Source organism: Anser brachyrhynchus (assembly GCF_964034855.1).
Source record: "Anser brachyrhynchus genome assembly, chromosome: 1".
Taxonomy (NCBI): domain Eukaryota; kingdom Metazoa; phylum Chordata; class Aves; order Anseriformes; family Anatidae; genus Anser; species Anser brachyrhynchus.
The window spans coordinates 49,463,674-49,490,218 of record NC_137694.1 but is presented as its reverse complement, the minus strand read 5'-3'; the positions used below and the strand labels follow the sequence as shown (position 1 = coordinate 49,490,218).

Below are 26,545 nucleotides of genomic sequence, written 5' to 3'. Positions count from 1 at the left end.
CTAGTTTTTAGCATAGAATCACAGAAATATACGAATTCAATCATGTGATAGCAAGTAGCTGAGGCTTTTGGTTCAAATAAATTAGCCCTACCTGAAGATCAGAATCTTGAATTTTATCAACTAGGAAAAGGGAGTCAGTAAAAATAATCAAATATAGTGTGATGTATTCAAAATGATAGGCAAGGAAGGTGATTTGAAACTCTAGATTTTTACTGTATGAGGACATGCAAATGACCATGTGTGTCAAGAGACAGAAGGGAGAAAAAAAAAATAAATCTGTCAGGGAGACCAGAAGGAAGATATTCTAATAAGGAGCTTTACAAAGATCCTTACACAATTTATGCATAAGAGTAATAGTTCAAGAAACATAGGAAATAATATGGCATGCCAGAGTTCAAGAAGCATTTGGACAACACTCTCAGACACATGATATGATTTTTTGGGTGGTCCTTTGGGGACCCAGGAGTTGGACTCGATGATCCTTGTGGGTCCATTCCAACTTGGATATTCTATGATTCTATGATTCCATGATATAGTGACAAAATTCAGATCACAGCAGGAGAAAGGAGGGGCCCTAAAAAAGAATGGGGAGAAGTGAACAGCAGGAAGGAGCAAGTTTATATAGCACAGTGGAGAATTACAAAAGGAATATAAAAAGTTCCATATTTTTCCATTTCAAATTGAGATTTCTTTAATGCAGTCTTCAGTAGAAGGTCGGGGAATTCTCACCACAGAGGTTAAAGACCTCTGTGTGAACAAATTGATTTATTTAATGAAAAAAGAGCAATGGGAGATTGGCAGGACATAGAAGAGACTGAGAGAAGCACTAAAACCTGCTGAAGAATGACATGAGATGTAAGAGGAGTCCCAGGAATGGATGGAGTTGCTAAAGACCAGAAATGAGATGATGAGCCACCAGTTGTTCATTTTCTGTGAGCAACTAGAATTTTAAGTTACTATCTGTTATGTAGATATGTACATCTCATCTGTAATCTATAACATTCATAGTTTATGGCTTCTCCTTAGTAAAACCTGAAGGACACAGCCTTAGCTGGTGAAAGTCAACAGATTATCACATCAGAGTGCAGATTAAATGAGATTTGGGACTTGAACATTTTATGGCAGTTCAATTATAATACCTAATAGACAAGAATCTTATACCAAAACTAAATATAAATTAAAACACAATGCCATGAGACTTGTAACACTCCAGCACTAAACCAAAGACAGCTCTGAGGTAAATCATTTAAAGACAGTGGTGAGTTTGGTCTGTTGGAGAAAGTCTTTGTTTTCATTTACACCTCTGAAAGACCATTAACAAAGGCAGATTTTGGCCCGCATGCTACTTTAAACAGACCATGAGAGTAGTAAAAAACCAGACATTTCTGTCATTAAAAAGAGTCCTGCTGAGGGGGCCAGTCTGTTTAGATTGCTACTGTGCAGTGCCAATGACTGTCACTATACCAGCTGCTTGTGAGAAAAGTTTGCTCCTGTAGGACTTTCTGTGACAGAGTTTGAACTATTTTCATTTAAATAACTTTGGGCACTATGTCTGCAACTTTGAATAAAGATAATAAAAGTGAACAGAGGAGAAATCCATAATATATTATCTGAAAAGAAAAATAACCAAAAGCAACAAAAACCCCTTTCCCTTTGGCACTGTTTTTTTTTTTTTCTCTTTTACTCCATGAAACATGAGAACTTTTATTATATAAAACTGCTTTCTTGTGCTTTTTCCTTTAGGCTTGCCAACAAGGGATGATGATTTAATTCTTTCCAGATATTCAGTTGATTTAATATAATTTCCTTCATGTGGAACAGAACAGGGTAAATGGGCATTGGTCCTAGAATATTTATTCTTTTTCACAAATCCATAAGGGTACATTTAATAGAATCACAACATATTTTTGGCATTCAATTATTGCACTAATTACATGGTGTTTGATTATAAGACTGTCTAGTGAAGATCATATAGAGTTTGTACTGTGTGCATAAACCTGGATTTTTTCTTTGTTTTAATGGAGAGTGATGTATGCTTGAATTGAAAATGCTATTTAAAACAGACATATTTGAATAACAAACCCCTTTGCCCAGGTTCTTGAGACACAGCTGTTACTATTGCAAACCCAGAAGCTTTCATGTACCTCATTTTCATTTCATTTCTCTTGGATTATTCCAGGAATAGCTTGAAGCATTGATTATAGTTTAAAGCTGCTGCTTTTTTTTTTTTTTTTTTCTCTCTAAGTAGAACCAGTTTGATGAAAACCTCCATTTCATAATATCTTTTACTCATTTTTGTTCCTTTTCCTCAACAGTTTGTCTTATATGTATGCAGTTTGTGTACTAGACATATAGTTAATTAGATAACGACATACTGAAATGAGCATATGCATATCTCAATTATGTGCTACTGACACAAAGAACAACCCTACCACTGTAGGATTCTGGCAGTAAGATTTGTAGATGGTAAGAGAGAATGCATGATCCAGAACATTTTTTTTTCCCCTTAACTAGATTAAGTATTGAAATAAAAATGCTGTTGCATTAAGGCAGAGCCAAAAAGTAATACCGTGGGTAGAGAGGGGTTTGATATGAGATCTGACGAGTCCATTCCTCTCAATTTTTCACTCCTGTTTGACACTGAAATTCAGTAAAGTTGTAGATATTGCTAAAGGAGAAAGGGACCTAGGGAAATTCACATGATTTTCCTTTTATCCCTTTATTTTCCCTTCATGCTTTAATAAGAGCCCATAAGGTCATGCTCACTGTCTGGGAATGACTCCTTCACTGACTTCATAGTCCAGGGTGACAGAACAGATGACTTTTGTTGCTATTGCTGTTTTGGCCATTTCACAGCAGTGCTGTTCTCACTGTACATCTGTTGACTGAAATCTATTTGATACCAAACTCCATCTATCCATGTAACAAGCAATTCACTTTTAGATTCCTGAAACCCTAAAAGATGTTAGAACATATGTTTATTGACTGTTAAGAAATAAATAAATAAATAAAGCCTGAAAAATGTTTATCAGGAAAGCTAACCAGTCCTCTAGTGAAAATAAATAAATAAATAAATAAATAAATCTATGAGAGAGATTTCTGATATTCTGCAATCTAAATTTCATTTTGAATTTGATCCATATTAATCAAGCTTAACTACCCAATTATTTGCTTTTCATGAATAAGATAAATTTACAAAGCTATACCATTTACAAGAGTAGAGATGCCCCAAATTTTATCATTAACTAATGTTGCGACTGTACCTAGAACTTCTTTAGACATTTTTTGTGTAGCCATCCAACATTGACTTTTCCCCTTCAACATGAAACTTTTTTTTTTGATATTCCTAGAAAAAAAATGAGGAGTTTTCCACTGCATGTTGTTAAGCAGAGACCAGCAAGAAGCAAAATGTTGTTTTAGAGCTTGTAGTACATCTGAGCCTTGATTCAGCACCTGAAAGCATTTAAAGGGCCAAAGCACTCCTATAAAAAACAACATTAGAGGGCCACTGAAAATTAGTAGACCGTGAATCTTGTATCAGCCAGTGTCTGAAACATAAGCTGATAAAATGAAGCACATGGAGAAGCATATGGTTTACAGGATAAGGGTTAAGCCTGAGAGCACTGCAGAGTTGATTTGCCAGCTGACATTGCTTCCTCCTGTGGTTTCCAACAAATCTTTAGCAAAATTCATAGTTGTGGCATATTACCATATTCCTTCTGGAATTCATTCTAAAAGGCAATTCCACATCAGCATGAAACAATACACAGAATATAGTAATGCATGATCTGAAGAAAGCTCAGGGGTGCCATTTGCAAATCGGCACAGTTTCTTTGTGTTTGGACAGGGCTCGAATGTTGGATTACATATTAGTCACAGAACTTTAGACATTATTGCAAGCATGAAACACTGTTACGGAAAGCTATTGCTCTCTTGCCAATTCCTAAAAGAAGTAAAGATAGACTACACTGAGACATTGTGAATCTCAGGTTTTAGGAAAGACCACAGAACCACTACAGAAGTCCTTGTGGAGAAGAAGCTTCCAAGCTTCCAGGCTCTTGGTTGTCATTCCAGAAAGCATCTGAGCTCTTTGTGCCTCCTTCCCCCTTTTTTATTTTTATTTTTATGCAAAGTGGATGCCCAAGTTGGCATCTCTCAAGCTTCTTTCTGTTCCAAATAATCTTATTTTCCTTCTCACTCTGTTGCTCTCCTTCTCTCAAACACCCTCTCTTCTTTTCCTTCCGTAGTCTTCTTTTTCATTTCTCTCATCCACTCTCATCTAGTATTTGACTTTTTTTTTTTTTCCTTTCCTTTCAAGTTGTGGTTATATTCTTACATACATAACAAATACAGTCGGCCATAACAAAAGCCTTTTCATATAACTGGGAGTACTGGTTATACTGCTACCAACTATGGTTGAAGTAACTGCACAGATTTTAGAGATCTCTAAGAATTATCCATAAACAGACAGCTTTTTTTCCACTACAATTTTTTTCTTCTACCAAAAGATTTTCTTTTTGTCATATTCTGCCATAAAGCCATCAAAAATAACTCACTTAAAATACTTGGTTTCAGTTCTTACTTCAGAGGAAGGCTTCCTGTACTTTAATTTATTTCTGTAATATACTAAATTCGGAGTTACCTTTACTTTCTTTTTGGGGAACTTTCCTAAAATCAGTGTAGGAATTCTGTAGAGCAAATGTATGCTATAGAAATTCATTTGAATGAGCTTCATCGTGCAACATCACATACATTTCTACTGTCAGTTTATGAACTTTTTGGGAAAGTGATATGTCACTTTGTATTTCCTCTTTAACTTATTTTCATTTCTGAAAATGGTTTCAGCTTTCAAAACAATTCTGCAGCTCTTTGCTCTGTTCTTACCACTGAAAGGGGACAGACAGAAGTTTTCTTATAAGAGATTTTGTTCAGAGGGCTTACTCTCTTGAAAGGCTAGGAATTTCCATTCCCAGCAAGCAAATAGACTGAGTTCACTAGCTCAGGTGATTCCCAGTTCATCATATATTTTGTTGAATTTCAAACCAATCTTAAAATTAAAATATGTCTCTCTACACATACACAAAGCAGGGACATAAATTTTATGTGTTTTCATTTTAATGGGATGAAAATATTGAATGTGAAATGTTGCTTCTAACATATTCACAGACAAGATTCATCTAAAACATTTCAAATTGTTTGTTAGTGATAAGATACACTTGCTCAAAGTTTATTTTCTTTTAAATAAGGCACATGAATTAACCAAAACTATTTTGGAAATGCTTTCTGAAATGATGAAAAAAGATAATGAAAACTGTAAAACTGTAAGAGCATTTGACATATTTCCCTTGAAAACAGTAACAGCTTTCAAAGAAGAGAGTTTTTTATTTTACTTATTATTTATTTATTTATTTATTTATTAACAAAGGGTGTTTACTTGAGCTTTCAGTGAGACTTATAATTGCTGGTCTGTGTCTGAGCTGTTATGTTTAAACAATTTCTGTAGACTTGGAAGAGTTGATTGATGATTGTTTAGACCTGATCATAATGGTCAGTATGAAAAAAAAAATGCCACAAACTCACCCCTGGCCCATGACACTTCAGGCCATCAAGGGAGAGATGCAATATACAGATGGGCATATAGATGCATCATTGAGGGGTGGGCTTGACCATGGACACTATTGAACAGGTTATCCATGATTGTGAAACATGTTGCAATCAAGCAAGACAAGCAGTTAAAACCTTGCTGGTTTGAAGGAGAATGGCTGAAATATCAATATGGTGAGGCCTGGCAGATTGATTATATTACATCCCCACAAACATGCCAAAGCGAGTGCCTTGTGCTTACAATGGCGGAAACAACTGCCAGATGGCTGGAAACATATCCTGTGTCCCAAGCCACCACCCCAAACACTATCTGGCTCTTGAAAAACAAGTCTTATAGTGACATGACACCCAATAAAGAAATAAGTCAGGCAAGGGGACTCATTTCCAAAACAACCTCATAGACATTTGGACCGAAGATCATAGCATAGAGTGGGTATATCACATCCCTCATTATACATCAGCCTCTATGAAAATCAAACGATAAAATGAGCTGTTAAAGACTACACTGAGAGCAATGGGTTCTGGGACATTCCAGCATTGGGATACACATTTGGCAAAGACCACCTGGTCAACACTAGGGAATCTGCCATTTGAGCTAGTCCCAACAAATCAAAAACCCTACATACAGTAAAAGGTGGTAAGCCTGCATAGTGCACAAAAAGAACGTGCTAGGAGAGACAGACTGGGTTATTCCTGTCTTGGAATCTGTGGGATTGCTTTTGCTCAAGGATCTGGATACACTTGCTGAGTACTGTGGAAGAATGGGGAATTGTGACGTGTACCTCAAGAGGATTTGATTTACTGGGTTAAACTACAATCTGGTTCAATCTGTGTGGGCAGCTCCTTGAAGGAAATATGAAACAGTGTGAGGCAATTACCTTAGAAGTATATTTGCTCTCCAAAGTGTATACAGCTTCCACCTAAATGTGACTGTTTGCTGATATTCATGTAGATGAGGTAGTGGAGTTGTCTACTAATTTCCTCTTCTTAACACATTAAGATCTACTGTAAAAGATAATGTATTTCCAGGAACGGCTCTGTATAACTGCTAACAGAAAGCACAATACATATACCAGGCTTTTCTTTTCTTTTTTCTTTTTTCTTTTTTCTTTTTTCTTTTTTCTTTTCTTTTCTTTTCTTTTCTTTTCTTTCTTTTCTTTTCTTTTCTTTTCTTTTCTTTTCTTTCTTTTCTATTCTTTCTTTTCTTTTCTTTTCTTTTCTTTTCTTTTCTTTTCTTTCCTTTTCTTTTCTTTTCTTTTCTTTTCTTTTCTTTTCTTTTCTTTTCTTTTCTTTTCTTTTCTTTTCTTTTCTTTTCTTTTCTTTTCTTTTCTTTTCTTTCTTTTTTCTCTTCTCTTCTCTTCTCTTCTCTTCTCTTTCTCTTCTCTTCTCTTCTCTTCTCTTCTCTTCTCTTCTTTCTCTTCTCTTCTCTTCTCTTCTCTTCTCTTCTTTCTCTTCTCTTCTCTTCTCTTCTCTTCTCTTCTCTTCTCTTCTCTTCTCTTCTCTTCTCTTCTCTTCTCTTCTCTCTTCTCTTCTCTTCCTTCTCTTCTTTTTTCTTTTCTTTTCTTTTCTTTTCTTTTCTTTTCTTTTCTTTCTTTTCTTTTCTTTTCTTTTCTTTTCTTTTCTTTTCTTTTTCTTTTCTTTTCTTTTCTTTTCTTTTCTTTTCTTTTCTTTTCTTTTCTTTTCTTTTCTTTTCTTTTCTTTTCTTTTCTTTTCTTTTCTTTTCTTTTCTTTTCTTTTCTTTTCTTTTCTTTTCTTTTCTTTTCTTTTCTTTTCTTTTCTTTTCTTTTCTTTTCTTTTCTTTTCTTTTCTTTTCTTTTCTTTTCTTTTCTTCTCTTTTCTTCTCTTTTCTTTTTTCTTTTTTCTTTTTTCTTTTCTTTTCTATTTCTTTTCTATTTATTTTTTATTTGATAGAGTAGTTATAGAGGTGTAATGTGCCAAGCAGAATGTATCAGGTTGGCTTTTTAACTTTAGTATTAGGATCCTCCAAGCTCCTAGAGCTTGAGATAAATTATTATTTTTATTATTATTTTCATCATTGTTGTTTCTCTGCTAGGCAGAGCTAATTGTTGTGTCTGCTTGTTTTTCACCTATACAAGTAATTACATGTACTTGTAAGTCTGACAGTTTGACCCAATTACATCTTTGTCTCTATCTGTCTTCCACTAGATTATTTTCTGCTCTGAGTGTGATAAAAGAGACTTCTTCTGTTAAATAAACTAATTTCTTGCCTTGATTTCTACCACTTGATTCAACTTATTCATAACCCTGAGCTGCTAGTCACCTTGGGCTCTTCAGACACAAGACCAACAGGTTGACATTCCTCCATGAGCCCAGCTTGCCCATGTTAGACACAGCCCAGTAGCAAGGGGACTTACTGTGCTCCATCCTTCATAATACCAGCACTGAGAAAAATCCCAGTATAGAGATAATATTAAACTTGGAATAAGGGGCTACCAAGGCTTCAGGAGGTAGGTGGAGGATCTCTGCTAAAGACAGTTATTATTCTTATCCATCACCTATGACAAGAGCACAAATTGTAAAGGAGATCTGCTTGGAGGAAGCAGCGGGCAACTAACTTGTATGCCTGAAGAACAGAAGCCCTTCTTGTGGGTACAACAACATTGTGACAGCTCGAGTAAGAAAGGTATAAGGTAATGTTAGGAAAAAAAGGTCTCTTCACATTATTCTTTGTAATGTTTATAATGGACAGTCCACAGCAAGGAAGAGAGGGTATTTAACAGAAGAGTGAAGCAAAATATAGATACAGAAAAAACAGGCACCACAGGCAACCTTGAATCCTGGAAATACTCAGTTTCCAACACAGACATCTTGCACAAACATTGACATCAATGAAAGTTGAAACAGCACACAAAGGGGGATATGTATGCAGAGCTCACAGAAGTAGGAAAATATGGGCACGATTCTTATTAACACCTTGAGGAGAATAAGAAGCATGCATAATATTGCTGCTAGAAATCATTCTCAATGTTCTTTAACACCTGAAAAGTCTTTTATGGGATCTCAGACAAAAAGAAAATGTTAAAAATAACTATGGAAGAAAAAAAGAAAGCACAGAAATCCTGTCTAGAGAACAGATTTTTTTTTGCTTTCATTTGATTTGTTTGATGGTCAGACCAATAAAAAATGTTTATTTGACTAAGAATTAAACTTTTTCATCTTTTTTTTTTTCCTTGTTGAACTAAAAAATAAACCTCGCACCACGTTTTTATGTTGTACTTTAAAATCAGTGTTTAGGAACTTGCATCAAATGAGATCAAATACAAAAATTACTAGCTTTTTAAAGGGTCCAAAACACTTTCATTCTCAGATAAAAGCTTCACCAACAGCTTCTACTTTTGGCCAATAAGTCAGAGACAGGGGCTGTAGGGGTCCTGTGCCTGGCCCCTTTCTCAGACAAGGAATTTTAGGTGTATTCGAGCAGAGTAGCTCCTGCTTTTCATGCTGCTGGGCTGTGTCTAGAAGGGTTGCTATCATTCCTTTTCCATTGGTGTAGTTCCAGCTGTTAAAAAAAGCAAATGTTCAGATTCACAAAATAGTGAACCTCCTGTCTGGTAATCAAAACAGCCTCCTCAGAGAAAAAAATCTATACTCCACTTCCTGGATTTGAACCTAGATCCTATAATACCATGAAGGCTATCCTCATTGCCAGTGTAGAGTTTCAGTGGATTATTTCAAGTCCTGAAACAAAGCAGAGAATCACAAGGAGATCAACCTTCTTGAGAATAAGCTTCCTAGTAGTAGGAGTAGAATTTCAGACAAAGTCCAGGGTTTCATTACCTGGAGAAGGGCATTAACGTGCTATTTTAGTGTCTCAGTAGAGGATTATTGAGAAGCATGAGCACTGTTATATTTTTTCCTTGTGGTTGAAACTATTTGTGTATTTTTTATGAATTCACTAACAATCCAGAAAAACTGATAGAGCATTTTCATGAATAAATGCTTTATTGGAAAAGCCTGTTTTCACTGAGCTTTGCTGATTCCACATATGACTTTTATTGCCCCAGTCCCTAATTAGGAACAGATTTGTTTGTGGAAGATGTGATTCCAGTTTCTTCACAATTTTTCCTATAAAAGAAAAAGACTGGGGGGGAAAAAAGCCTTGGAAATGACATTTCCAGATATACTCTCTCTGCATGACAGCATCAGCCTGGGTCCGTGCACGTGTGTAGGAGGAGGTGTGAGTACTGTGAGCGGTAGGGCATGCTGCTCTGCAGTGGAACATGAGCAGCAGTCAAGAAAGTGCTTCCCCTAGAGAAAAACAGATGTGACTGAGCTGCCAGGAACCAGGGAAAATCAGAACAGCCACTACTGCAGCATGCATAAACATGTTTAACCTAAAAAACACTGAGGAAACAATACTGTATCTAGCTGATCAAGAGGCAGATGGGCTGGTCAAATATATGTGCTACAGAAAGCAAGACAAAAACAGCAAGAATATCCATGCTATTGGCAACAGTGCAAGGATGTGAGAAACAACTGTACTGATAAACTCTTAAAATTCATTGCAGTATAGATTTGTTTGAACTAGCACTGACAGAGCAAGCATAGAATATGCTTGCTTAGGATAGTAATGCTAACTGTACTAATAAGGAAGAAAGTAAATTAGCTAAGGCAGAATATTATGCAGATGGGGTTATAATGCTTCAGATGCTTGACCTGAAATGGCTACCAATGCTCCTGCGTATCATTACTCACACAGTGTGTTGCCATGTAGACTTACCCTTCCTGTTTAAAAGCATAAGTGATTCTGGGGAACGCAAAAAAAAAAAAAAAAAAAAAAAAAAAACTTATGGAGGAGACTTTCAGAGAAGAGGAAGATATTTACTCACTGACTTCAACAATGCCAAAGATTCTTTGTCACACATTGCAGAAATGGGATATTAGTTCAACACCCAACATAGCAATTTATATGTTAGAGTAATAGAATTCCAGACAGATAATGTAACTAACTACAGTACAATATTAGGAAATATACCTTCTAGGCTGAAAAAACGAGAGCAAGTATATGTGGCAAAAGTTGGAAACCATCTGGGTGCAGCAAGGCACCCTGAATGCAGGGGTAACACTGGATATGTCTTGGAATTTGTAATCACAAACATGCAAATTAGCTTGCTAGTCATCTTCAAAAAATTTACCTCTTATTGCTTGTATTTCTTCCTTCAAGCTTCATACAAGCTTCTGTGGTCACTGGGATCTCTTCAGATGATTGTGGTTGTGGTGTTTTTCATTAAAAATGACGAAGAAGAAAGTAGTAGCAAACTGCTTGGAATAGTGAGAAAGAAACAGAAAATGCTAGAGAAGTTTATGGAGCTGGTCAAATCATAGCTGTTTTATTTATTTATTTATTTATTTATTTATTTATTTTTAACTATGCTGGCAGCATCTATAAAGGATTTTTATTTCCGCAGAGCCAGCTACATTAAAAAAAACATACAGGCTTTTGATAAATTCATCATGCAAACTTCAATCAAGTTGGCAGATATGTCAGAAATGTCTGGGTACTTCTCACTTCTTGAGCCTCTCACTTTTCTTTTATGCTTTTCTTTACAGCGCAACCATGCATACCCTGAGCTGAGGTGTTAGCACATCTGTGTTAACTGTCATCATTTCAAAATTAACTCATACCTAATATGCATTTCTGGCAAAGCACTAGGTATTTGTGGCTTGGTTAGCTATTGACCATAGCTGCAGTGTTATTAAGGTGACTTGACTTATTATACTTTACGCACCTCTTCTAAACATAGATGCTTCTTTACATGATAATCCATTCAAATCAGTTTGTAATGCACTCTGGTAATTAAGTGAAACAAATGTCAACTTTATGACGGCAGTTGTGGATTCATACTGGATAGATGAGTGGTCTGCTCCTCCCTCCTTGCAGTGGAAGAGGCTGCATTTTTTTCTGAACCATAAAATATCAGTGGTAAGAGTTAGAGGATTAGGAAGAATTAACATCAGACTTGCAAGCACAATGATGCTTTTTACATTGTTTTAGAGATCCTCTTCATAGGGAAAAGGACAGTGTGTTTTACAGTTTCATTTATAGTCTTCTGGCATGACAGATGAATTAGATGAGGTGTGGCTGAAAGCCTACATCATTTAGTTCCCCGTTTCCTTTATATTGTTTGATTCATCTGTGATAGCAGAAAGATTTGAGCATGAATACAGTCATGTGATTCAAAAATGATGTGATTTAGGCCTGTTATTGTAATCTGAGAGGGAATTTCACCAACTTTCCCCGAATATTTAGAACATCAAGACCATTGCAAATAGAGTTATGAATGCAATAAAACTGCTCAACCCCCAACCAGGGTTGATTTATCTTATGAAGAGCAGTGCAGTAACAAAGCTATTTTTCATTTTACATGGAATTATTTAATTCTATAGATATTTTTCATTCTGCAGTGCAGTCAAGATGGGACAAATTATCCTAAATGAGGATACTTGGGGTTTTCTTTTTGTTACACAGTTCCCAGATGTGAAGTCAGCTGGTTGTATCAAAGATGTAAGACATAAAGCAGTTGGTAACAACAGCTCTTCAACCTAATAAATTTGTCCAAGGAAGTATCATGAACTTTTGTCTTCATTGAGATTAACTGGGATTTGCCAATTACAAGTCCTTAGGATCAATCTGCATATGCACAAAGATTGTTCTAAAGACAAAGACCTTTGAAGAATTCATAAGGCTATCCACCTTACAGTCACATATCATCAATTGGAAAAAAAATCTGTTGATATCAACCGGCTGAGGGAAAGCAACCATTAACAGCAATTTTATTATAGAAAACATAATGTCCCTACCAACAAAACTCAGTACCATCACATTCCATTGTCCCTGAATGTTTTTAGTTCTAATAGATTAAATTATCTATCTAATAGATAATCTTGACATCTCTTTGGAGAAGGGTTAGTCTTTTTTGTTTGTTAGTTGGTTTTAAAACCAAATAGTGCCTAAAGTGTCATAATCTTTGGCTGGAACTTTGGGATGCTTTTCAATATTGTCCATTAGGACTGCTAATAATGTGCATATATACCTGTAAATATCCACACTGTAATATGTATATTTGTTCTTTGTTGTAAGTAGAAATTAATTTCCAAGTACAAGCAGATGATAGTTGTTATAATTTAATTAGTAACACTGTCACACAAAATTGTTTCTTTTTTCAAAAAATAAATTACTATGTTATTACTAAATTAAAGAACATAGGTAAACATGCATATATACTGTAGAGACTTTTTAAATCTTCTGTATTTTTTCATATAGGTTGAACATAGAGGAACAGAAAATATTTTGCTAAAAGGGCAAAAGTTTCCCAGAAATCACATAAAATGAACTGCAACAATAAGGGTTTTCACAATAGGATTTCTGAAAAAGGGGTTATTTCTATGCTGGGTTTCTATACTGGATTATATACAGAAGTGCACTGGAGGAGAATAAGGCCTGAGGCCTCTGAAAGGCCTTTGGAAAAAAAAATAAAACAGACAAGAAAAAAAAACTCTGAAAGTTGCAATTCTCAACACTTTTAAAGACCTACTTTTAAGAAAATGTTTTATCTTCAAAGAAAAAGTATACCACATGCATAGTTTAAAATGTCTGTTACAGAGGCCAGTCCTGAAATGTTATAAATAGATGCAAGATGTTGAAGAGCAAATAATTGCTTCTATCTACAAATACAAGAAGACTGAAATAATATGACTGATGGATAGTCTATTATGTTGACTATCAGAAATAACAAAAATGTCATACTGTCCCAGTGAATAGTTGAGTCAAATATTTGAGACGTATTGAAATTCCAGTATACTATCTTAGGAAAAAAAAAAAAAAACTAACTGAGAAGAAAAAGAAAATCAAAGATGTTTGCTTATATCTCTCTTGTTAGTGAGTTGTGAATTTCCTGTGATCTAAATACTTGGACTTCTCTAAAATCCAGTGTTGTTATGTGCATATATATGATAATTAAATACTGTTCTGAGTTTGTTGTATTTGCTTAAACTGATACACTTCCTATACAAATATTTGGCTAGTTCAGAAAATAAGTTGTGAGTAGTTGGGGAAGGGAAGGTTTTCTCTTAATTTCTTAATTTTATATTTATTACTGTTATATTAATTTGACATTTTAACTTCTGTGAAGCACCTACTCTGTGATAGGTAATAATTACTGTTCTTGGTTTTATCTCTATGGAAACAAAATAAAAACCAAATACTCAATGACAATCCTAAAACTGAAGAAAGAAATGATGTCACCATTAGAAATGGAATACTGAAGAATGAAACAGCAGAAAATTGTCACTTTGATAGAGTAAGATTTCATGTCATATTCCCTTGTCATGGATCTGAGTTGGATAAGTGTATTTCAGTTTTGAAATCACACACTGAATAAGTCATATAGAAATATATATTTGGTATATTGCTTTGGGACCTGAATCTCACACATTTCATGTCTTAAAATACCAATATCAGTCTTCCCATCTTCAAGGGATGACAATAATTTATGAACTATTTACATGGTAAGTGGCTGTTCCTTGTTAGACAGTGACTATCTTAAAGACTGACAGTTTTGATAACTAGTGTTCATGTAAAACATATTTTTTTCTATCATATATTTAGCCAAATGTATCCACATTCTTTATGCTAGTTACTAGGTAACAACTACATGGAAATATAATTTGTCTATACCAATGACGTTAATAGGTTAGATGTTGTAGGTTTTGACAAGACAGATAGAGTAGGTAAGAATTCTCTTTGGAATATTTGGGATATTACAACAGAAGTTTTTCAACATATTTGCATTAGGAATTCTTAGGTAAAGTATTAAGCATGTCTTATGTAGATCCAAAATCTCTTCTAAAAGAAGAACAATCTTTTCAGCTGTAGAAAAGATGCAAGCAAAGGACAAATTAAAGTCAAAATAAAACTGTTACTTCTTGATTTATGAGCTAGAACAAGTTCCATTCCAGTAAAACTTGTATCTTAGAATTCTCACAGCACAAGACTGACACTGCAATATGTTTATATGACAACAGCCTGCAGTAGTCGGAAACATATCATGATGTCCAATGGAATTGGAGGCTGAATTTCATTTCCATCCAAGCGTAGATAGCGGAGGCGAGGTATGTTACCATAAAAACCGTAGTCTTCTGCTACAGTAATTGAGACTGGGCATATCTGAGTACCATTGACACCTGAAAATATAGATTAAACATGTTAGGTAATTTCCACGGGAAGGGTTCATGAAGATAAAATGTGTTTAGAAGACAAATATAACAGCCTTGCACCAGTATTTTTATGGGAGTCACTTGTTGTCAGAGTTGGAAAAACACAGAATTAACAATTAACTACTTCATTGTTAATGTAAGAAAACGTTAAATAATGTAATCTAGAACAGTGAATCGCATATTTAACGTTCTGTAATTATGACTAAAAGGTACTAGATGCATAATTTTTTTCTTGGACAGAGATGAAACTAGCTTAGACAACTGTCTGTATTTATTGAGACATAACTCTTTGACCTCAGAGGGAGCAAAACAAGGCTAATGCTGAGGAATTTTGAAGATCTTACTGCAATGATAGTGCACAATTTTTAGCAGATGTACTTCATTGAAAATCTCATGTTCAAAATGATAACAATATTGAATAAGAGGACCTGTTCATATAATATCTAAAACTTTTAATATCTGTATTTTCCTGTTCTTTCAAATTCTTCAGTACAGTTCTCTTTAATTGCAGTAATAAAACTTGTGCAATGGAATATACTTTTTCCTAATTTGAAAACCAAAAAGTGCTTAAAATTCTTTATGAATCACACATATGCTAACATTCAGAAAAAAAATAATAATGAAACAATAATTTGAATTTGCTTATTTTCATATGGGTTAAATAGATTGGATTCTTTACATTGTCTCTCCTAAATTATTTCTGCACTGTCACTTGACAAAAATGTTTTTCACATCTTGTCTTCAGTTATTGAATAGCACAACTGACCTATTTCAGCCTTATTCTAGAAAATACTGGTGGTGTTTACTTATCAAAGATGTCAAATTCCTTGGACCAAATTACAGTCTTTAGTGATTAGTCTGACTGCATGAAGATCTTGTTGGCCCCAGACCACCTGCAAAAACTACTTGAATAGAGAATGTAACAGATTTTTTTTTTTCTCTGAGTAGCCTAGAAATAGCAAAAGAAAAGCTTTTTTGCCATTTTTCTCCCTTTATATTTACCAATAATATCCACATATCTTCTGATTACAAACCCCAAAATTCATTTAAAATAAAACATGATTTTAATATTTTTTTTTATCAAAAGAAAAATAATATTTCTGAATAACACTGTCCAGACGTTTGCAACATCTTGGAAACAAACTTTATCTTTGTCATGGAAACTGGATAAATACATCTATTCAGGCAAGGACTGAACATTTTATCAGAAACATTATACCAAATCCTCTTTGCCTATGTTGTGAAATCTTATTAATTCATCTGATATTTTGGGAAGGCATTTGATATTCTTGGAAGAAACAAGGTACAACTTTTTTTCATATGTGAAAATGAAGCAGGAAGCTTGAGACTGAGGTATCATTATGGAAATTATCTAGGAAGTTTTACAAATGAATCAACATTATGTAGCAGAAAATATCTTTTCAGGTCAAAATGCTGTCCTTAGGAGACAAGATGGTTTCAAATGTACTCTAAACCTCTGTGTTCTCTGATCTAGAAAATATCTCAGTATAATAGTCTTCACTGGGTTAATTACTCCAACCTTAATGTGAGGAAGAAATTATGTAATAACAAGCAACCTGTGAAGTGATTTCTTGATGGTGTGTGGTATGAAGAGGTTTGGTCTTTTACTGTTTCCCTCCTGTAAGTAGCAAATCCTGCCAAATTATCAGAAGAGTAAAAGTCTCTCTCTGTTCTCTTTCAGACTTGGGGTTCGTGGGTATATTGATGAATTTTGCCAGCAGAAGCAAGGGGGACAGGGCAATCCAGTTATATGGATTGCATCCACCTAACTGATCTATGCAAACAATAGTGTCAGCCTAAGCAAATCATTTGACTCTGTTTATAAACTTTGGAGAGAGATGGATACGTCCAAAAGGTGATTCAGATCTCCCTAAAATGGATTGAATTTCCCTCTGGAATTGTGTATCTCTTTCCATTTTATAAGTTGGAGGACTGTATGACTAATTCAAAATAGATACCAGAACCTGGGATGATTTATTCAAATAACATGAATCCATATGTGGTCAACAGTATTGATAAGTAGAATAATATTTAAAAATGAGGCTCTGGAGCTGCTATAGGAGAAAACTTCCTCATTACTGACTAATACTGTGTATCTGCTGAAGAACCAGAAAAAATCTTATTTTGTTTTTCAGTAAAACTCATAGCCTCTCAACATTTAGAAAATGAGTTTATAAAGAAGATGAATCTGTTATGACATATATGATGAGGAGGATGTTTCTGGTATAATATTGTAACCTACAGCTGCACCCATTGTGGTCTAACTCAAATAGTTGGACTCCCTTTCTCCTTTTTATGTATTCATTAACTACAGCAGCCAAGGATAAACATCGCAAATTGTATGTTTCTGGGTTCTTTCAGCAAAGAAGCCAGTAGCAGTTATAGCTCAGGGGTCTGACAATAAGTCAGAATCTAGAACTTGAACCATTTTACCATTTTCTTCCAAATATCCTATAATGGATTCTGATAGACCAGTATTGTTTCTTGGCCCAAAGACTTTTTTTTTTTTTTTTTTTTAAAAAAAAAAGGTTTATTTGACTATTTTATACATAGCTACTAAGAATAAATCCTTATTGGAAAAAAAGTAGTAAAAATGAGAGCAACCTTTCAAAGTGATTAAGCAGTTAATGAATGTCCCATTTTGAAAAGTGGTAAAGACATTTAGTAATGTAAATCTTGTGGAAAATTATCGTGACTTAGGCTCATTGGAAAATGAGACTTGAGTTTTTAGATACTAGATGGGTAACTTTTCCTGGTTTTCTCATATTTTTAATCTTATTAAAGAAAATAAAATAATTTGGTAGCAGTTCAAAGGGTCTGTGTTACCTAGACACAAAATACATCTTAACTGGGCAAGTTACATTCCATTGATTTTAATTTAGTGTTCATTTAAAGAGACGGGAGATAAAGTCTACTCTTGAGGCCCTTCAGTGAAACAAAATAAAACACTTTGTAGCCAAGGGGCAATGAAACATGTTCAGTGACTACATATGTCATGAGCCCTAACTTTAATTAACTGTTAGGCTTTTTGCAGGCCAGTTAAATACGTTTGGGTTGTGCAAAATTGATTTGTCTTTATGAGGTTTCATACATTTGATTTGCTGCATTCAATTAATTAAATTATTAATAGTTATCTTCTTCTGGTATATTTTTCTTTGATAGAGCAGCCAAATTGTTATTTTTAGTATCTTTGTGAACTATTGTAACACAACATAGAAGTAAGGAACCATTTATTCAATTAAATCAGTGTAACAAGATGAAAAATTTGGAGAGGTGAATATATTCTGTGCAGTGATAATTAAAAAGTGATAACTTTGATTTTGGCTTTTGGCATGAAACAGCCTACTGTACTGTCTAGCAAAAGGCAACCAAAGATTAGTAAACTAAATGATTTAAGAACGTGGATCTTAAAGGATCTGCAGAACTTGTGAGCAGATGCTCTCTCTACCCTATATACCTAAATACCATGTTCTTCCTGTACCGGGAAGAACGTCAGAAGCATTGCTAGAAGAAAAGTTATGACATGACAGGCTTCTATTGCTTTGAGAATAAAGTCTTGTGTCATTTATAGAAAGAAGACATTTGAGGAGATAAGCATTCGTAGAATGAAGTTTCTGTAAAGTTAGTTAAAAGAATTTTTTGGAAGAAAGATTAAGTATATATACCAGCATTTTTTACATAAAAAATAAAATATGGGTAGGATATTCAAGCTTGAAATATTCAATAGCCACAATGTAATTAGTTCTATTCAAAAAAGACTGTTTTGACTGCAGATAATATTTTATTCTGAGTCTCTCACATTAGGCTCCTTTTTTTAGATAGCTTAGGTAGAAGAGAGATGTTCAAATCAGCTGAACCAACATTGATTCTGTTAGTTTAGTGAAGTTTCTAAGGTGCTCATGAGCTTCAGAAAACTAGCAGTCATGCAGTTGTGAATATCCTAACATGCTGCTTTTATTGTTGTTCCATGTTGTTGTTTCTTGCTAGTTTATTCCTATCCTATCTGTGGGAAAATTTAATTTCTCCCAGAATGGTTAGCTGTATGTATATATCAAAATGTGAAGGGAAAAATTTTCCTTAAGCCACCTATATTTCTGACCTTCTGATCTGCTTGTATTTTATTTATTTATTTTCAATATCTGACTTAACAAATCAAATGTGGTATTACTTACATAAATATATTTGGTTGTCATATTTTAGAACTGACTTGAAAATTGGCCCATGGAAGGTTTTTTGCTTATCTCCCTATAGCAAGTGGCACATTTTTACTCTTTACTTTCAAAGAGTAATTTTTGAAGTTAAACAGTCGTTTTCAAAGAATTATTGTTAATTGACAATACACACTTACTTTTGATTCTGTTGTGATCAAGGTGAAGGTGCTCAAGACGAGCATTGATAGGTGGAATTTTAGTGAGCTGGTTATGAGACAGCTGTAAGTCTAGAATAGATGAAACATTAAACCCATTTGGGGGAATACCATCATCAGATAATTTATTGTAGTTCAGCCTAAGGAAAGTCACTTTGGGTATTGCACTGAAGTAGTTTTCTGGTATCACTTCAATGGAGTTGTTGTCTAAAAACAGCTGCAGTGTGTTAGCTGGAATGCTTAAAGGCATCTTTTTGAGTGAATTTTTTGCTATGTTGAGTTGCATAAGACTATTGAGTCCTTGGAAGGTGTCACTTTGAAGAGCGCTGTCCAACAAATTGTTCTGGTGCAGATCTAACATAGTAAGGTTTTCCAAGTTGCTGAAGACTCCTTCTGGGATTCTGGAGATTTTGTTCCTAGCCAGCCTTAGCTGTTCCAAGCCCACTGGTAATGGAGCAGGCACCTCTTCCAGTTCATTATCTTCAAGGAACAAGTAAAGCAGCCTTTTCAGCTTGCTCAGCACACCACTCTCAATTCCACTGTTGGTGATTTTATTCTTGTTCAGATTTATCCACCTCAGATGAGTGGCATTCACAAAAGGTTTATCTGAAATTGTTTCAATTAGGTTGTTCTGAAGATAGAGGTACCAGATTCTTGCTGGGATTGCAGGTATTTCTTTAAGACCTTTGTTATCACAGTATAATGCATTGGGGAAACTAGGAGGACAAAAACATTCTTGTGGACACTCAAAAGTGTAGTGAGACCAATGTTCAGGATCCAGGTCATCATAAACTTGTCTCACAGTTCGAGTCCACACAGAATGAGCTAAGAATAATAGCAAAAGGCTTGGACAGGCTTTTAGAGTCATCATTTGCCTTGGAAGGGGAGAAAAAAAATTAGTTGTCTTAACACAATCCTCTAACAATATACCAGATTAACAAAACTGGTTAATTAACATTAATTAACATTGCAAATAATATTTCCTTTATGAACAGCCAAATTCTGTTACCTATAGCATTAATATAGCATGTTCAGGACAAATTTAACAGTAATACAAAGTATAAACACTTTAGTGTTAAATGTTAAACATTTTCCTGATTCAACTTAGTTTTCACATTGACTACCAATTTAACAGATGTTCTTTCAGATATCATTTCAAAGAATCTGAAAACATGGACAATTTCTCTGACAATAAATCATTACTTCTTATAAATTCATTTAAGTTTTCTTATACAGAGCTGTTTTGCATAAGCTAGTTAAGGAACTGTATTATTTTCAATAATGCTATCAATACTATGGTGATCTTTATACCTTTGCAGTCAGTGTTACTCCATTTAAAAATAATTATAAAATCTTTTTCTGTTTTTCCTCTGTCCTAAATTATAATGGCATCTGGATCAGATTTTCCAGGTCTTTTGTCATCACAGAAAAGTGAAAGATCAAAGAGTGTTTTAACAGCTGTTTGTTGGGCATGTTCTTAAAGAGCTTGGACGGAATATGGAGTAATCCATTCCCCTCCCTCCTTCCCTCACTCTTTCAAATCCAAAGTTATTAATTTTTTTCTCTAAAGCAAACAGCCAAAATAAATGCCTGATCTAAATTACATAAAAATTAAGTCCTAAACAAAGTATATCATATACATTCATGCTTCTTGGATCAGTTTTACCTACTTAATTACTTGCTTTGTTTATACTCTTCTATTATTAAACAATGAACAACATTTTCAATGATAATTTGCTCCAACAGGACATATCTGTGCAGCACAAAAGCTACAAAAGCTTCACAAATTCTTTTTTTTTTTTTTTTTTTTTTTTCAATGAAGAGGTAAGAAAGAGCTGAGATTTCTGGTCAAAATAAAGAAATTAGTTTTAGCAAAAATAATATTTAAATACAGAGGGAATTCTCTCATATGGTTAATGAACCAGTAAGGTTAATAGCTCAGTTAATCTCTGCGTACCATATGTAGTCATTTAATAGTTTTCATTTTTGTTATTACTAGTAACAAGTGCAGTATCCTACAGATCTTTCAGCCCCACATTCTGCTATCTGGAAATTTTCCAAGTATTTGAAGAATAGCATATTTAATTTACACGGTGAAATAGTACCTTCTCACTGTTTAAATATTCATAACCTTAATAACATTTTCAAAAAGGAATATAAAGTAATTTACCTTGTTAGTCAAGTTCTTGGAGCTATCTGAAGCCAGTTAGAAATAAGTTTAAATACAGAGCCTTTGGCTGCTAACCACTGTGTTTGCTTCCTGTTCTTCTAAGAATTAATAGCATATAAAACTTGAAATGCATGCTAGCATTCCCAGCTGCATTACCACACATACCTTATTAGCTATTGTTTCTAATTTGACATTGCTTCAGAATTTGGGCTTACCTCAGCTTTCTTGGATCTTCTTTTCTTTCTATTGGTCACTGTTGTTAGACTGTAATAGCCTGAGTCAGGCTACAAGCCGTGTTCTGTGAATACAGCCTAATATATACGCATCAGTGACTACAGCTTTTAACCCCTAAAATAACTAAGGCACCTCAGCACCTAAGCAAGAAAAGACAGGAAATACTGGTTTTAATATCAAACAGCCGCAGAGCTGAAGTAGTTTGATTTTTATAGTTTAGCAGATGAAAGGAACTGGTCTAGATGAAACAGGTAACACAAAATATACCTTTATTCAACATTTTTGTCAATTGATACTTTACATGCAAAGCTTGCTTGCATCATAATTCATTCTCATGATACCTGAACTGGCTGCAATGAATTAAAAACAGTGCCATCTGTTCCTACGGAAATCTTTTATTTGATTTTGATCAAATACAGATGCTGCCATGCCATTTAAAGACATAATTCTTGATTAAGAGAAGAAGATAGCAAAAGCATTCACTAAGAATTTTTTAATAACATCTAATTCCATTTCTCTAAGGACTAAAACATACTTTTTTTTTTTTTCCTGAGATATTTTTGCATATATTTCTTCAAAGACTTCATGCTCTCCAGTGCCTCCTGCAGTGATCTCTGGTTTTAATTATCAAGGCACCAATTAATTATCTTGTTTTATCATTGATCTAAAGTAAACTCTTTCCAGCCAACTTGCTTTCCAAAGCATAGACACATATTTCTGATGTTAAGTACTTTGTTTTCTTTTCCGGTACAAACTTAAAGTAACAGATGAATATCAGGAAAACTAGACATTCAAAGACAGAGTCTAAGTATTTTAAGGGAAAAGCTAACGAAAATACTCTAAACACAAAATATATCCTCATAACTTTTATGTTTATATTAGTTATAAAATTTATATAATATATTACAGTTTAGTCTAATTCATTTTAATAATAAAATCTCTAACAACTTATATCATAATGTTTAATACTTTGATTCCTAAGAATGTCTAAAAAAAAGTTTAAGAGCAGAAAGAAATATCTAGTAATCTAGTCTTCATTTTAATCCTCAGTTTTCTGTTATCTTGCAAAACCAAAACAAAACAAAAAGATGGAAATCAACCCTTAAGTATGTGCTCAGTTTCCAGTGACTTCAGTAAGGTTAATGTTAAACACAAATATTTGTTCATGAGTAAATTTTTTTACTACCTTGTTTTTTTTTATAGGAATAAAATACATCCTCATTACCTGTTATTTTTACATATTTTAAGTATGTGCTTAAAAATGAAACAAGTGTTTATGTGTTTCACCCTGTTAGAACTCCAGACTCTCCAGCATCTCATACAAATTATTAGGGCTTTCTTATAAGTAAGGGATAAAACTGATTCCTTCATGAGTGCTATGCTGAACATTTCAAAATCTTAAATTATATGAAAAAAATTTACACCTATACCTCAAAATAAAAGTTCTAGCTTTGAGTAGATGTAATACCTATAAGCAAAAAATTATATGTACTACATTCAATTTTTCATTATGAGTGCCATTTTAAACACCTAGGCCTTAAAATGTTACGTTTGACCTCCTGCAGCAGTCATGGTGCTGCATATTAATGACAAGAAAGCTGGTCAGCTAGACTGCACAGAAGAGAGGTGGGGAAAAGCAGAAACTGCTACAGTATAAATGTTACAATAGCCATGAGTTCAGTAACAAATGATTTAAGGAGGCTTCAACATGAAAAGTGTATCTATGATTCTTGTCAAAGCCAGACAGTACAATGCAAATCTGGTTTGTATTTGTGCTAAATCTTCATGGGGTGCATAGAGAAGATATGGACTTTCTGAGATCTGTTCACCATTAAAGAACAAGCCAAGACCTTCACAAATGTTATACTGAAAGGTTTTAAACAATGAGTACTGGTGGCGGATATCTTCTGTGACACACTTAAATACAAGTTCCCAGATGTTGCACATTTAAAAAGAAAGAATTTATCTTATGCTTCAGGAGGGTCTGAATTTAACCTTTAACCTGCTAATCATGTACAGATGTTCATTATGTTATCACAGAAGTCATGGACGGAACAACTTTTAGCTTACCTTGTGACAGGTGGTGGTACTATTTGAGTGAACTACTGTTTAGCAAAGGAGAAGCAGGTCACAATTTGACCTTTGTGGATCTGGAGACCACAAATTTGATCCTTATCAAACAAACATGTTGCCATCCCTTTTAAAGATGAAGTTCTTCACTAGGAGAAGAAAAGAACAAAAGCATTTGCTAAGAGATTCTTTATAAGGTGTATTTTTTTTTTTCTGATGCAAACTGTAGGAAAAAAAAACTACAGAGAAAAGTCCTCAAAATCAAGAATATTTTCAAGAATATATCGAGACTGTGATGGCTACAATATGTATTCTCACATGCACTCCAAAGTTTTGGAAAGAGCTCTTCAGGAACATGTGACTGTTTGGGTGCCCGAGCAGATGTTGCAGAAAAGTCTACTTTCCATGAAACCATTAAAATTACCCACAAATTCTCCTTCATGCATTTGTTTTGTATGGTTCTCCATCATTTTTATTATTTAAAGGGTGAAATATATGGTGATAAAGTTTTACAGACTAATAAAAGACCATGGCCAAGATTTCCAAAAATGACTAATGGTTTGGGAGGCTTTTCAATGTGAGTATCCAACCTGAGACACTTTCCAGAGCCTTATTTTCAGTAAGAGGGGACTGAGAGTTTTGTGTTAACATGGTCACTTTTAAGTTGTAAAGCTGAGCAATCAAAGAAACACAAAATGTTCCTGAGATCATGAACTATCTCTAAAACTGTATTTCAGAATCACAGAATTGTAGGGGTTGGAAGGGACCTCAAGAGATCACCGGGTCCAACCCCCCGTGTTTGCAATGTTATTGCATGACAATAAAAGGAAGTGCAAATATGAATACAAAAAATAATAATAAAAATAAAAATCCTGCAAATACCTATTCTGTGGATCCTAGATGTCTTTTAAGAAGATACTGCTGAGATTATTCTAGTTTAAGAACAATGTCTGAAACTATTACAGAATTTTTGCTCCATATTTCTCTTGGTGGTCCACATTGCTAATCAATGTCATAACAGACACTGCCAGAAAAAAATCAGAGATTGAGGGACACCAATAACCACAGAGGGCAATAAAATCTCATTGAGCAGAGTGGTGTACTTGCTTGGGAATTGAATAGCCCATATGATTAAGAAAGACTGGAATGGCTAAAAAGACAAAGACTATAAAGACCCACAAACAAGAGATATGGACAACTGAGACTGCTGTAAGAGCAGTTGCTCTGTTTCAGTATCAACATTGCTGACAGGGAAGAAATGCATTGCTTGCTTTCAATAATGGCTGCCATATGATTCAGATTTAGTATGAAGCAAGGTCTGTTAAACATCAAGCATGAGTATAGTTCATTACCAGCAAACCCAGGACTACAATGCAAGCAGAGCTAATTCACCAGCCCTGTGGAGTGCTCCATTTAACAAAGGATGCAATCCCGTGTGCCTAATTTGGGTACTACTTTACTAAAATGTTAGGTGTCTTGCCTAAAAGGAAATTCAGTTTGCCAACCCCCCCCCCCCCCCCCAATTCTCTTAAACTCCCTTCAGGGTGCCTGGAGAAATGGTGATGATTCAAAATCTGCAGAAAACATGTCTGTACACAGTTTAGGCACCTTTCACCATATACTCTGCAGTTCCAGACAGCCGTGTGATCTATTTAATCCAGGTGTTTATATTTATGCAGAGTTCACTCTGCCTCTTTCACTTCTGCAGATTGGCACCTAGTGGTGATATATTTCTCTTTTTGCATTGTTGCTTGAAATATAGAGTAAGAAGCTCTCATTTTCAGGCCCTACTCAGAGTCACAAGGACAAAAGCCTGATTACCCTGCGTGATATACCCCAATTAATAATAGCTTCTACTTATCTTAAAAGGTATGCAGTCAGGTTGGTAAGACCAAGGAGTCTAAAATAAAGAAGATGAGTGAGGGCATCAGTCTAGCTCAAAGGACAATGCAGTTAGCCCAAGAGGCCAGACCCAGCTCCTATAGACACGTTACTTCATATCATTCCTGGTGAAAACAACAAAAACAACAAAACAACAACAACAACAACAAAAAATGAACCAACACCAAACATACATCAAAAACAGATTTAGGAGCAGGAACTCTGCCCCTCTCCTTCTCTCAAAATAATATCGAGATCATGCTTTCCTCTCCGCAACAGTCCTTTGAACAGCCTCCTTGAACAGTACAGAGGTTCAAGAGAAGGCTGGAGCACTGGTGCCTACATTTCCTAGCTACAGAGAAGGTAGGATCAAACTCCAAAGGCTAAATAGAACCTAGAACTACCTGCCTATACCTCTCAGTTAGGAGATGTCTCTCTTGTTTAAACAGGCATTCTGTGCGTGTATGGTCAGATAAAGTATACTGAGTTTACCTGGTGAGCTCTCAGGTTCAAATAGGAGGCACTGGTTGAGGGAATCCTGGAAAACTGTTGAGCTGGCTTATTTTGTGAAACGCAAATGTCACCTGACTCCTGGTTTATATGGGATTTAGGAAGATCTGGTCTTATCCTAAAAGTTTGGAAAAAATATTTTGATGGTTTACTTTCTGCACACCCTCACTTCCTTATGAAATGAGTATTTCAGTTTAAGAAGATCCTTGCAGAGCAGCAAAATTCAGAACACAGTAACTAAAAGCTCAGCTTTTACTGGAAATATTAAACTCTCCTGAATATGCTTCATTAAGGAATGATTTTTCTGTCTGTTGCTTTTTCCTCTGTATTTTGAGATCTTCACCACAGTCACACAACAAAAGTTCCACAACACAATGCCAAGATCTGATATTTACCTTGGCTAGCTAGATTTAGATTACCTACCAAGTAAAAGTAGCTGTTAATCTCTTACC

General features: G+C 34.6%; 2 protein-coding genes across 4 annotated transcripts in view; both read right to left on the bottom strand.

Moving 5' to 3' along the window:
• Positions 1-13,558, bottom strand: part of EPYC (epiphycan) — a 50,298-nt gene extending 36,740 nt beyond the window's left edge. The window contains exon 1 of the mRNA XM_080580327.1: positions 10,761-13,558. Within this exon, the coding sequence (XP_080436453.1) occupies positions 10,761-10,795 (35 nt within the window). The 5' untranslated portion in view covers positions 10,796-13,558. The remainder of the gene's footprint in view (positions 1-10,760) is intronic.
• Positions 13,559-13,699: 141 nt separating this feature from the next.
• Positions 13,700-23,874, bottom strand: KERA (keratocan). Of its 3 annotated transcripts, none has more exons than XM_080580077.1 (4): positions 23,703-23,874; positions 21,614-21,772; positions 19,211-20,103; positions 13,700-14,808 (listed from the first exon to the last, which is right to left on the bottom strand). In XM_080580077.1, exons 3-4 carry the CDS (start codon positions 20,097-20,099, stop codon positions 14,636-14,638), a joined length of 1,062 nt encoding a protein of 353 aa, XP_080436203.1. In that variant the 5' UTR covers positions 20,100-20,103; positions 21,614-21,772; positions 23,703-23,874; the 3' UTR covers positions 13,700-14,635. The 3 variants fall into 3 exon arrangements, with proteins under 3 accessions (XP_080436203.1, XP_080436202.1, XP_080436204.1); XM_080580076.1 differs by lacking the exon at positions 23,703-23,874 and adding an exon at positions 21,900-21,987; XM_080580078.1 differs by lacking the exons at positions 21,614-21,772; positions 23,703-23,874 and adding an exon at positions 21,399-21,546.
• Positions 23,875-26,545: the final 2,671 nt, after the last annotated feature.

Excerpts from the sequence above, each read along its gene's own strand:
- KERA (XM_080580077.1), bottom strand. The coding sequence starts at position 20,099 with ATGATGACTCTAAAAGCCTGTCCAAGCCTTTTGCTATTATTCTTAGCT. Across the intron at positions 14,809-19,210 it reads TGATCACAACAGAATCAAAA|GTGTCAATGGTACTCAGATA; the intron begins GTAAGTGTGTAT and ends CTATATTTTCAG.